This window comes from Bombus terrestris, chromosome 3 (genome assembly GCF_910591885.1).
Source record: "Bombus terrestris chromosome 3, iyBomTerr1.2, whole genome shotgun sequence".
NCBI lineage: Eukaryota > Metazoa > Arthropoda > Insecta > Hymenoptera > Apidae > Bombus > Bombus terrestris.
Window position 1 is genome coordinate 5,212,979 of NC_063271.1, and position 13,879 is coordinate 5,226,857.

At 37.2% G+C, this 13,879-nt stretch overlaps 1 protein-coding gene across 2 annotated transcripts in view; it reads left to right on the top strand.

The window, feature by feature from the left end:
- LOC100644164 overlaps window positions 1-13,879 on the top strand; it is a 61,930-nt gene that overhangs the window by 23,877 nt on the left and 24,174 nt on the right. For both annotated transcript variants that reach the window (XM_048404219.1, XM_048404220.1), the window contains exons 2-5: window positions 10,162-10,365; window positions 10,666-10,752; window positions 11,785-11,970; window positions 12,045-12,083. In XM_048404219.1, coding sequence (XP_048260176.1) covers window positions 10,162-10,365; window positions 10,666-10,752; window positions 11,785-11,970; window positions 12,045-12,083 — 516 coding nt within the window. The remainder of the gene's footprint in view (window positions 1-10,161; window positions 10,366-10,665; window positions 10,753-11,784; window positions 11,971-12,044; window positions 12,084-13,879) is intronic.

A 13,879-nucleotide genomic window follows, 5' to 3' on the forward strand; every position in this document is an offset into this window, starting at 1 on the left:
CAGCAGTAATATCGAGGAATGGAAAACAGAGATACACCCTGAAACCCTGTGGCGTAGCCGCGAGTTCTAATACGAAGTGATTAAACTATTAACTTTGATCACAACGTATCGATGTCAATATCGCCGGGGAGAAAATTATTCACGCTAATTCGATATTAACGCTAGTGTCTCTGTTTGTCGGTCTTTGTAACGGTAATTGCAATTACCGTTCGCTTAGAATTAATGCTGTGTTCTATGCTAATAAAGATACAAATCGTTATGATGTTAAATTATTGTCAGAAAATAACGTGTGCCATTATTCATATTTGTCTCCTATCTAACCAATCTGAAAGGTAAAAGTTCGGAATAAATAGCCATTAAGATGCGTACTGCTCATAGAGAAGTTGTTTTTCACGAACGAAGTAATAAATTCCTTAGACGATCTTAACGCTGAAACGCATGATTTTTCCAAATATAATGAAATATTTTGAAACCGTCAATTTATCAGTTATAAAATACACCATAGAAATTAGTATAAATAAATAAAAATTCAAAATTAACTTGAAGAATTTATTTCGGCTTGCTGTATTATTTTATTCGCATTTCGTGTCCTTTTTGGAGCCACTATAAATTAGAATTAAAACTTACTGGGCAATTTGGGCAGCAAGGCTCTCTCTTTCTCTCTCTCTCTCTCTCTCTCTTTTAGCTAATGAAATTCATCTTTCCATCGCGCGTATGATATTAAATTTGATAACTGAAACGCGGCATTTGATATTTTAATCGGACAATATAACAATATTGCGTTGTCCCGTGTCATATGATGAAGCACCGCGCTAAGCACTTCCGGGAGCTTACGTTGCACCGCTAATTTATGGATCAATGTCGAATACAATATCCCCCTTTAGCCCGTGCGTATTGTTCGAAGGGAGCGTGTGACAATGATCACAGGATACACGAGTATGTTTCAACATTGAATCTGATGCATCACGCGTACAATTTTCTTTCAACTTTGAACGGGGTCGTCCAGGCTTTCGGTTCCTTCTATTCCGTGCTAGATGTGTATTTCCATGTCCCAAAAAACATACTATTGGATATCGATCACCTGTTGCTGGGAATATTGGAAAATATTGAAACATCGATCGAGAATATATGTAAAAATGAAAAAGTCCAAATCATTTATGCTGGTTGAAGAAATTTTCGTTTACAAACTTCCTAAATCATTTTGTTTCTATCAGTTCTCTCGGTCCCCTTTTTCTAGTTGATTGATTCATATGCGTAGGAATATTTATTGAGGAGGGAGGACGTTTCATTGTTTGCAAAGTTGAAATATTGTTATGGACTGTTGCAACACAGATTTTTCGAACTAGGCGCAGATTTTGTTTCGCAGGTGCTCCGTGCAAACACATCATGGAAATTGAACTGGATCGTTTCTAGTAACCAATAGTTATCAAATATACACATAATATTTTAATATCTTTAATTATGTATAAATGCTAACATATCAGCTAAATGTATTTGACTTTTTATTATTCATGTATTATGAATAATATATATGTTAAAATATTATGTGTACATTTAATTTGCTTTCATATTTACCTATTTCTGTTCTGAATTGTATGAGACTTTAAGAAAACATTTCTCGCAAAAATTTAATATTTCACATCTTGTAAGCTGCTACATACGAATGTTATATACGTTCAATATATTTTTATTTCAGGGTATTTTTTGGCATTTATTTTCGCAAATTTTTAACATTGTATATCTTATTCAGATTCTTATTTTGTATTAATTTTCACACTGTTAAGAATTTCTGTCTGTTAATCGAAATGCAACGTGAAAATAACGGATTTAACGTGAGAAATTGAAACGAATTCGTTTAATAGACCGCTCAATATGGTCGGTCATTTATCGTTTCCAATCAGTTTCCGGATATGCATAATGCTATCTCGCCACTTTCACGTAATAAAACTTGGGTCGATAATCGCTGAATTTCGTGGACCACAAATTCGTTAACAAACGATCATCTTGATAAATCTCGATGGTGGATTGGAATTACGGCGTCATTTTCCAATTTCTTCCTTTTCCCTTGAAATTAAAATTATCCATTAACAAGAACGTATCGCTTTCACATAATTCCATTCTGATTCTATAAATAAATTCTCTCTTCAGTGCTTGATAATTTTCTACAATTTTCTACAATACCCGATGTTTCATAAAATTCGAAGCATTTCCGACTAAGTTTTTATAGAATATAATATTTTCACGAAAATGGGACACGAGTTTGTTAAATTACGACAGAGACAGAAAATAACAGAGTGTCTTTATCAATATTTAAAATTTCATAACTATCTAGTTTTAAAAGCTAATATTCAAGTTCATTGTATTTAATGTTGTAACAAAAGAAATGTATGGAAAAGCAAGTCGACCATTCGAATTCCATTAAAATAATGACTTCATTTTACTGTATATTCGTTGGTAGCCATGCAAATGCGCAGTCTAATAATTGCTCAAGGGTATTACCAAGCATCTGAAACCATTCCAACCACCGAGTTTCATGCTTTTTATACCTTCTATATTAATTACTTTCAGGACACAACATCTAATTCTTTGAAGTACCATCTAACGCCATTTTCTGCTGACAACGTTCAAAGATCTTATTACACTTTATTTACAGTCGTTAATTAATTTGAAATATGCGTTTCGTATTATCCTTTTGAATATCAAAAAATGTTCATAACCTTACTCACTCAGACTACTATTAATTAATTTAATAAAATGCTTGCTTTTAGCCAGCAAGCGATATAAGAATGAAATAGTCGAACCGAAACGAACCTATCATATTTTTCGCTTGTGTGGTTTTCGTATCGTAGCTAGAGAAACGAAATTTCTGTACGTGATTCTAATTCGATTAGGACTGTTGATATGCACAAAGTATTTACAAACCGTGAAAAAAATCTCCCGGAGGATCCAAACGAAACGTTGCGAACGTTCAACGATATAATTATTAAAGCATGCAAGCGTTGCGGAGAATCTAAATCAATGGAATTAAAGCGCGCCCGATCTCTTCGTCCGTTTTAAATCTCGTTTCTTTAGAAAGGGAAAAACAAACGGTTTTTAATAATCGTTTCGAATGACACGATGAGGCATTCGGACAGAAACGTTGCAAAAAGGAATCGTCGATGCAATTACAAAGCTTTGTGTAAGCTATTGAAAATTCGCGGGGAATTTCGATAAATCACCGACTTTCCCACGCTCGGATAAATCATCACAGTGTGAAATTACATCACTTTCGAGAGCTCGAACGAATTAGCCAACCGGGAGGGAAAAACGTTAAATTAATAACAACAGCGAAGGTTGGTAAACATTTCTGTCGGATTATTCGCCGTCTCTTTCTTCCCGATGAAATGTTTTCACCGTGTACGAACACGGTACACGAATGCAGTTCTCACCATGTGTTTTCACATATGTATACGATGGAACTGCTACAACCAGTGGGAATAACATTAGATAGAACTTTGGTTTTTTTTATTCTATCCTGTGGCCCTTGCAACTTTATCAAATTCAAGGCGAAAGGATTTATTTAATTACGAAGCTGGAGAGACAACAGTAGCTATTGTTTCTATTGCTATTTGTGTCAATGGAATTCTACAATATTTCATTTGTCAGAGAATTTGATTCTTTCACGAGGATTAAAAAGGTTTTGAGGCCTGGATAAAATTTAATCGGGAAATGTAAATATTATGTAAACAAAGATATTAGAAATAATTCAGCGAAATGGTTGATAAACGATGCTAATTCAACGACCGACAATATATTAACTAAACGTTTTGATCTATTCCAAAGTATCATATCCAAATGCAAACACGCAAGTTAAATCCACTCGAACTGGTTCAAAACAGGGTAATTTCCACTACGTATTTCTCAATTTGTACAAATATACATACGTATGATTGAACTCAATTTCGAAAGACGACCAATCGTCCAGAGGTAGAGTTTGGCGAGTTGCGCTTCCGGCAATAGCCGGAAGTCCGCGATTCGATTTGTCGAACCGAGCTACGAAAAACGAAGAAGCTCCGAAATATTCACCGGAAATTGAAGCGACGATGAAATAATGTTTGCGAAGAGGATAGAGATTTTCTGCACAAAATTCGCGAATCATTTACTTTGGGAAGCAAGCGAGTTACCAACGAATGATGGTTGCGAATTTAATTAACGATTCAATAAAGATGATTCGTCTGGAGTATTTTAAATAAAATTTCATTTGCTGGAAAATTAATGTTACGCCATTATTTCCAATATCAAATATTGGTATTTTATATTGGTATCGTTCAGAATTATCTCAACTGTTCAATCCCGAGAAATCAAGAAATCAAATCCTCAACGATTCAAATCTGAACGTACGGAACACACCGGGAGGCGAATGAACCTAACCTCAATTCGGAACACGTCATGTCCAATTCGACAACAAATCAGAACGATCTCAATCTCAAAATTGTCAGAGCGCCAGACCAGCTGTGTGTTCTTAACAAGATGGAAATATAGAGAGCGAGGGGTGGATGAAAACGCAAAAAAAGTGGGCCGGCGTCGCGATGCATCGAGCAGATTGACCAATCCGCGTCTGGATCGCGAGGATCTCGCGCGGCTGCGTCGCGCTGATAAATCGGATTCCGGCTGATAAATCAGCCATGGCGCGACGATAAATTCGTGCCGGCTGGCGTATGTATCGCGAGGAAATATCGCGTGATCGTGTCCGATTAATAACCGGCCGATCGTCCTTCTCCCAGCGCCATGTTTTAATTAAAAGCGCACCCTCGCGCCCCATCTTCACGATGCCTTTCTTCGGTCGAAAGTCCCGAGGAACCTCTATGGTGATTTTGCTTCTTGACTTATTTCTTCTTCGCGAATTATTGGATTACTTCAGGTCTTTAGGATACGGTTATTCGAATGGTTTGGGATACTGAATTGGATCGGGCGAAAGAGTTCTCGAGGATGTAAAGAATGAACTTTGGGTTTCTGGTAAAAATGATTCGATGGTTAGAAGCTCTAGATATATCGGTTTTTGGGATACGAATCATTTAAGTGATTTGGTAGCTGAATGGTTTAGGAAATTAAATCGGGTCGAATAAGGATGGTCGATGTTTTGTCAAAATAAAATACGACTCTTAAATGGTTTGAAAATTGGATCCTATATTTTTGAAATACGATTATTGGAAAATTTTGTAATTCTGTAATTTTGTATATTGCTTTCAGTATCCTGAGAACTGAATCTTACGTCGAAAAGAAACGTTCAAGGAAATAATTAACTACGTAAGAAATTTAAATCATCCAATGTGATCGAGATAAAATTGTGGTTACGCCGTGTTAAGCCCGTTGAACCCGCATAGCAAGTAACCGTGTGTTATTCGATAGTAACATCGATTATGCAAATGGTTCTCTAACAACGAAAAGTGGCCTCTTTAAATTTAATGTAATAAAGGTTTGCCATCGAGTTTACCAATATCCTCTTCTTTGATAGCGTTCTCAAAGGAGTAGAGTCTATAAAGATTGCCCTCGAGGAAAGAAAGCAGTTTGTTGGGAAGAAAGCACTGCTTAAAAAAGGGCGAATACTTTTTTTTTACAGGAGACAGTATTCTTGCCTTTTCGTAGAAAAAGCAATTTTTACAGGATAGCTCTTTGCCTGAGAAAGTAGCGTGTTTTTTCTTCTTTTTAAATTTATACGGATGAAACTTGAATTAACCTAGAAAAATGTAAGACAGAGGAATATGACGAAGGAGGAAGGAAGGAGGAAATTAATTGCTCAGTTTTTCGATCAGTATTACTTCCTGTAATTTTGTAAATAATAATTTGTTCGAGACAGAGGCACAGATCCCGTTATCCATTCAATCGTAATCTCTATATCCTCATTATAGTCCAGATCACGACACATTGTCGTGATTACAAACACAAAATTATCGAAGATAAGTATAATTTATGCGAAGGAAGATTGTTAGGACGGAAAGGATGTAATAAGATACAGTACGGTTTATGAACATTCCTGTTAGTCTTTGTTTTCTCTTCTGTGAAAATTCATTATACCACGGCTGTTGCACAAACTCTGACCAATTTAATTGCTGTCTACGAATATTGCAATCCAATTTCTAATATTAGATAAGGATCGACATACGAGGATTCGCGAAAGAGACTTTACCAACATCCGTGATGGCACTCTCGCAAGATATCGTAAAGCCCTGATAACATTCAGTCCAATTCGTACTACAACTATCATTTATATACACAGAGTACGTAAATGATAAAACTCTCACGAAGTTCCGAGTAGCTAATAAATATCGCAATTAGAAATTTATTCTTTCCACGCCAGGACGAATATCCTATTTAGCAATCTAAATATTTCCATAGCACGAAGACTATACAAACGATCGTCATATTTATCTCATTCACTCTAGCTAAGCAAAAATCCAAAGAATATAGCAAATACGTTCCGATACGATCGGTGACCTGCTATACAAATAATTTCTATAATTTCACAGTTATGCTAAGCACTTAGAAGTTATCGATACGATCGTTACGCTTATAAAAGAAGCCCCAGGATCCCGAAAACCAACAAATTCTCGAAGTCTGAACGATCGAAGACGGCGAAATCCAGGAGAATCAGAATGAAAAACCTTGACTCGGCTAATTATAGAGGCGGGTCTTGAGCAGTGCTCGGCCTTGAGAGTCACTGGCCGGCATCACGATGCACGCATCGCCGTCAAACGCAGTGGTGCACGTGTGCATTCGAGTGTGGCGTGTGCATACGAAGCTATGAATGGAGCGAACTCTGCCCTCGACTTCCTATGCACCCTTCCTCCGGCGCCTTTAGTACACCGTGTGGTTCCTTTCCCTAGTTGCCTTCGTGATTTCCCTCTGATCCTCTCGCCGTTTCCTTCAACCTTTCTCCTTCCACGAACCACCGTCTCTCGACCGATCTGGCGTTCAGCCGCCGGCGAGAGGGCATAACGCGTGTAACGTGATGTTTCACACACGCGAGAGACCGGGTACCAAGGCTGCCGGGTACTCACGCTGGATAACCTTTGTCTCCGGTACAAGGTGATGGTGGCGACCATTGTACCTGTAAATGGTAACTTACACTTTCCGCTTTGTATACGAATGTAAAAGAAAGAAAAAGACGCGTAAATTGTCATTACCCGTATTTTATCGAAATTCGACATTCAAAGCGATCAGTGGGCTACGAATTTTTCTATATTTTTGTGAAATTTAAAGGTATAGAAATGCGCACAATGCGTATGATATGGAAAAATAAAAAAAACATTCGAAATAGAATATGTACTATAATATTTGATACATGAAACAAGCTTTTATTTAAATTCCATTTTTTTTTTTTTTTTAGGTTTGTTCAGAAAAATATAAAAATACGTAGAAATCCGCAGTCCCGTAGCGAAGGGTAGGGGTAAAGTAAAGTAAATTAATAGGATAAAGACGATCAGTTCTGTGCAATAGTTTCTCCATAGTTAGAGTAAATTGTATAGGACTATCTCGAATAATAACTTTATTCACTATGACTTGGACGACCCCTCCTGTAATCTTTGCACACCGACGCTCAAAGGGCAATTTGAAGTTCCTTACAACAAATTTCTCATTCGATTCTTTTCTGAAAATGAGATCGTTTTTCCAAGACACGTCCGTTCCTTTGCCATTGTCCGCTTTGCACTAGGCAACTTGATTCTGTTCTTTTATGGACCCAACAATAGACTAGCTTCTTCCATATGAGCTTTACCGGTTCTTACAACTAATGGCGTCCTAATTCTTTTTGTTGTCATTTCGTCAGCTTTCTGCTTGTTTTCTCGAAGTCGTTAGGAATGCAAGGAAGAAATTCTCACACAAAAAATCGATAGTGCAACTTTGTTTCTTTCCTCCGTTACTTGCGCGAAGGGAAAATTTACGAAAGTTTTGTCTCAGCGACTTTGATTTCATTTGGAGAATTTCCACAAATCCTCTGATTAATTGTGGTTGAGGAGAATTAATTGTGAAGATATTTAGAAAATTGACTTCTCGACTATTTCTAGCAACGTATTCTCCCTATTTCATCTCGATTTATTTGTTCAAATACTTTAATCTCATGGATTTCGGAGTAAAAATGTAGCAAGTAGAAACGATCAGTCCTGGGCAGACACACAATCGTATGGACATTCCAGTCAATAAAAGTTCCTGTCCTCATTCATTCGACCATTAATACATTACTGATACATCTGTATCACTTATTAATCCTTCTTACTGAAAAAATTACACCTCGCATGTTTTTTCAATATGCAAAAAGAAAAATCATTCGACGTTACATTATATTACTATCGATTCTCTTCATCCAATTTCCACGTATCAATGTCTCTATAATTCGCAACACATTCGATAATCTACTCTCCGCGAGTAAATCAGTTTCACGTGTCACATGATAAACATTCACATTCATTTCCATCTTGCGGTATCTTTCACACTTAAATCCTATTATCCTCATTGACGGGATCCCTTGTCTTGAGCCACATTTAGCTACAAATTGGGCACGCCATACACCTTCAGTGGCTTGGAAATGAATTTATCGCAGGGCTGCGTTGCACTTTAAGCCACTCTGACGGTTCTACGCTCTCTCTATTTTTTATATCTTTTTTATTTTCCCCTTTTGTTCGGATACTGCGCGTCGAACAAAGGCCAACAACGAAATCTTTTTTTTTTTTTTTTGTTTAAACCGAAAAAATCGTTACGAGGCAGTCAGGGGTTATTTCACGATCGCGTTATTCTAGCGTGCACAGCTCCATTACAAATTATTCCGCGGTGATTCCGCGTAATCCTATTCACTTGGTGGAATAGGTTTTGAAAGGGAAACCGGTCACGCTTCCGGTGCGTCGAAAATTCACCTGGAAATTCGAGCAAAATGAGTCATTCACCATCGAATCGAGCTAGAAGCGATCTACTAGAAAATAAAGCGATGTATAGTTTAAATCGCTTTTGCATTTTGAACACTTAGTTTCCCTTCTATCTTTTTTTACTGATTAATTTTGATTCGTTTCGTGTGTATTATATTTTATATGATTTTTATCTCATTTTATACAGTTCAATTTTTATCTGCTTGCGATTGTGTTTCGGAATCGATGATACAATAAATGGAATTAAATGCCCTTTTTGTCTTTCTGAATGTTTAATTTTTCTTCCAATCTTTCTTTTGGACGAATTTCGTAGTTTAGAGCGTTAACGTTGTCCCAGTTTTGTGTCCGAAATATCAATTTTAAGGTATTAATTTCGCTCCACTTTGTTATTTAAAATTTCCTTATTTGCGAATTTAAAATATTTCTCGCAGACCAGAGTAACGTTTGAGGACTGATGATACGATAAATTGGATTGAATGTTCGTTTTTATTTTTGTATCCTTCTCCATCGACACAAATTGATAACGTGGAAATATTGATTCGTAAATGCTTATTTTTTCTATATCCAATCACAGATTACCTTTATTTATAGTAATAAGTATTATCGGTATTTTAAAATTAATCCTCACGTTCATTCGTAAATTTACTCGTTAACACAATATACCGAGTGCTCCTATTTATTTTCCATATTTCAAATAAAATTTGGATATCGAGATCAAATAAGATTGGAAACATCACAATTTCGACAACTGAAATTAAATTTAAACAGACGCTAGTTTACCTTTCCTTTATTACGTTTTCATTTGATGTTATGTTTCATCAGACACATGTATCGTCGTTAATTTTATTCCTTTGTAACTTGTGTTCGTGTAAAGCTATTAGTCAGAGAATCAGAAATTGTTTCTATAACTGTACGTGCTTAGGAATGCACAGTGTCATGAAAGTATTCTTGTAGACATCTCTTGCGAAGGTTTCGAATTCCATAAAATCCAAGAATCTGAATAAATGTGATTACTAAAATATTCTTTCTTTAATAAATTATTAGTATATATACGTATCGTTTCCTAGTAAGAAGTTGCATCAAAGTACGAGACATTATGATCCATAATTTATGAAACGAATTTTTAATTAATGATAAAGTTCGCCACGTCATCTGATATAAATAAAATTGGAAAAGTGATTTGAAATTTTTGCATGGTGGTGTATAAACTATGTTATGCTACACGTTCTGTACAGTGTGGTCATTGAAACGGAACGATCTGTCGCAGGTTGCAGGTACGAGGGTCGCAGATACGAAGAGGGCACGTCGGTGGTCACGTCCGAGCCCTGCTTGCAGTGCAGGTGCAGTGACGGTGCGCTGAGATGTCGTCTTCGAGTTTGTCCACGATTGCCAAACCCACCACCCACCGGATGTCGCGTTCGTTCGCCAGGAGAGAACGTCTGTTGCCCAGAATTAATTTGTAGCGAAACACGTTAGTGCAATTATGAAAAATGTCTCAACTTCGCTCGGTTATGTTATACATCGTGAAACCAATCTGTTCCAAATTAGAATTATATAATGTAAGATAATACGTAATATTAGTAGAGAACGATGAAAACGATATAATATAATAATTTTATTTTATTTATTCGGCTTACACCATTGTATTTGAACCGATTTATTTCTTTGCTAATACTAGATATTATTTTCAATAAAAAAGCTCTATAAACAATTCGTCGTTAGCAAACAAAATTCAGGATACAGAGAGTTAAAGATGAATGAACATTTTCAGGTGACGCCATGAACATGCTACGAAGATCTAACGTTCACGTGGAGGCAGAGGAGAAGGTTGAGGAACCTCAGAACTCTCGTTTTCAAGGTAATCATCGTAGAACTGTAGACAGAGGGAATTTAGAGACACCCGAAACTCGCTGGGCAACGATTATATTGATGTTGGATATTGTTCTTGCAATTTGTTATGGTATCAGAGAATAGTAATTGAATAGGCGTTGAAATATCGCTATCGGAATAAGGTTGTTAACATTGCCACTAAGTTTGCCGAAACTGATGTGCTTGCACTTATTTTTAGCAAGTTTATAGAGTGGAGAATGGTCGTTGTGCTTTACGACGTAAGGGGAACTGTGGTTTACACCTTCTTCGTTGTTATCATAATCTACGATATGCTACCGCGGCCTACTATTCGAGGGCTAGTGCTGTTATTACCCTCCACTTCATTGGTATTACAGTTTACGACTTGAAAATTATCGCTCCTATAACCTATGATTTAGAGTTGCTGCTATCTGGCCCCACAATTTAGCAAACTTACCATTAAGGCTTGTAGGATTTTAATTTTTGCGAACGTTTGCTACCCATTCCTGTTATTTCTACCATGTGTGCAATCTTTTTAATAATTCTACAAGCTACAATCGCAAATTAGAATTGCGAACTAGGTTCTTTATCTATCTTTTCTTTCCCTTCTTATTCTTTATCTTATAGGTAACTATCATTTCACTCCTTACAATATTCAAAAGGTTTTACTTTTCGAGATTAAAAAATCTTACGATCCTAAGACCTTAGACTTAAAGATCTGGTATTATAAATAAACAGAATGTTTTAATTTAAAAATTAAAATTGCGAGGTATTCATCGATTCAAAAAGATATCGGTGCATCATTTTTCTTTTGAAAATATTTTCAAGTCCCACTGAAACGAGACTCAACAACATTTATTAATAGTTTCTTTTAACATAGATAAGCAGCGTATTCCTTCAGAATACTCAATAGTATAGCTCTGAAAGGTACATATCGCGCGAGTAAGAAGTAAAGTTGCTTTCTCAAAGCAGACCACGTTCGAGAGTGGTTGCAGTTAAAAGATTCAACATCAGGCTGATGGTCGGTGGTGTTAACAATCAGGTTGCCTGCACGAGGGCGTGAGATACGGGCCTGGCTCGGCGATGATGGGCTCACGTAGATGCGAATACTGCTACTGCATCTCTGGAGCGAGAAAATGCATCAGACCAAAGTGCCTGCTGCCCCTGCCAGGATGCACTCCACTGTATGCCCCGCACTCCTGCTGCCCGGTTGCCTACAATTGCACCCGTGAGTGTAGTCTTCATTCGCCGCGAATCCAAATAATAACTCATACAGCATTCTCATCTTCTCTGTTCTTTAAGATCTCCATTCGTCGACGCTGGCGCCGATCACGGGAAACGGTGAGTGAAACGCTTCATTTATTCCCCCCCTTTTTTTTTCTTCTTTTTTTTGCATGGAAGAAGCAGAGTCAAGAAGCGGTACGTTCGAATCTCAGAGGTTTCGAAAGCAATTGCAATTACGAATTATTCATTGAATCAAACGGAGTACGCAACTATCATCTTCACCCCTACAATTTTCGGAAGATTTTAGCTCCGGAAGTTTCTGCATCCCGAAGTTTTAGATCTTAGTTCTCTGAAGTATTTGCTTTCGTGTGCGAAGGATCGTAAAATTGGTGGTTAAAAGAGAGTATTTTAATATGCAACATATAAGTTTATCTCTAGTGTAAAACTAAATTGTTTATAATTTGAAGAATAAGCGTCAAAGGAAGCTTTTATGCAGGAACTTTCTTCATTGGCTTGATGTCCAGAATCGTATCCGTACGATCAATATCCTTCGCTCTTGTTTTAACATTCCGTAGACAGTATTGTACGTATGTGTATTGCACGTGTGCGTAGTAAAACTTTCCTCAATTATAACTAAGATGCGGAACAAAAAGTGGTTCTCATAACGGGCAGAAAAAGAGAGACGAAAGAGGAATTCTTAAAAAGCCTTTCGTAAGGATAATTAGATGGTACTCGGTACGCGATAAAACCTGACGCAATTTAAAGGGATTAAAGTTCGCCATGCAACGTCCCGCTGATTTTGCGCTGCGATGCGATTTTTCCTCATAAGCTGAGCTTAAATTTAAACTCGGCCAGCAAGCCGAACGGGGAGGGAGAGAGCCAGTCGGCTTCTTCCAAAGCGGCTGATACAGCGACCGAAGCAAACTTTCCTTTTTATCGCGTTAAACTTTTCGTCGCAACTTTCACCGGATAGAGGACCGGCTCTGTCTGAGCGGCTTTTCAGAAAAGACGGAACCGAATCGACTGCTTCTGTTTGCCAGACGATCACTAACCTACACGTTGAGCATAAATAGGCGACTGGAAATGCTGAATTAACTTGGAAGTCGAATTTTAAAGAGCGTCCGATTCGTATACCGGATATTCGACGAAATATTTAAAGGCTTTGATGTATTCGCTTTTCTTGTGCTCATCCACAGTATTTATATTTTTGTATATTCGATGTCACAGTTTCGAAACATCGTACATTTCTTTAAAACCCTGTAAAAGTACCTGGTTACTTGGTAGGATTAAAAACGAGTCATTATAAAAAATTGTCTATTCATATCACTCTAATATTATATTATTGGAAATATTACAAGTTCTCATTAACAAATAGATAATTACCAATAAATAGGTGAAATTTATTAAATATTTCGTGTATCTACGTATCTATCGTGCTAGGCAATAACTTAACGCAAGTTAACCCTAGCAGTAAGATATAACGTCGTTTCTAATCTTTCTCAACCTACTTCCAGACATTTATATTTCATATTTTAGATATTACAAGCGGAAATTTCTACCTATTTTGACTGTGTTTTCCACGTTTCCCATATAATAAAGATGACCAAATTTGGTACTTATGGAGGATAATGTACGTAACACGTACATACACACACATGCACGCCCGTTAGAAAGTTGAAGGGAAACGTTTTAATGCAATAATAGTTCGCTCTGCCAGTCGACGTTACGTTATCCCGTGACACTCCGTGCTTCGAAAAGATTTCCACCACGACAGCGGCCGCCGTTTCTCCGCTCGTTCACTTAACGCCCAGTTTCATTCAATTTTACGACGGCGGCCACCCTTTTCTTCCGTGGAAATGAGAAATCATGTTTCCCGGAAAATCTGACGCGTGAAACGACGACGTGCAACATTT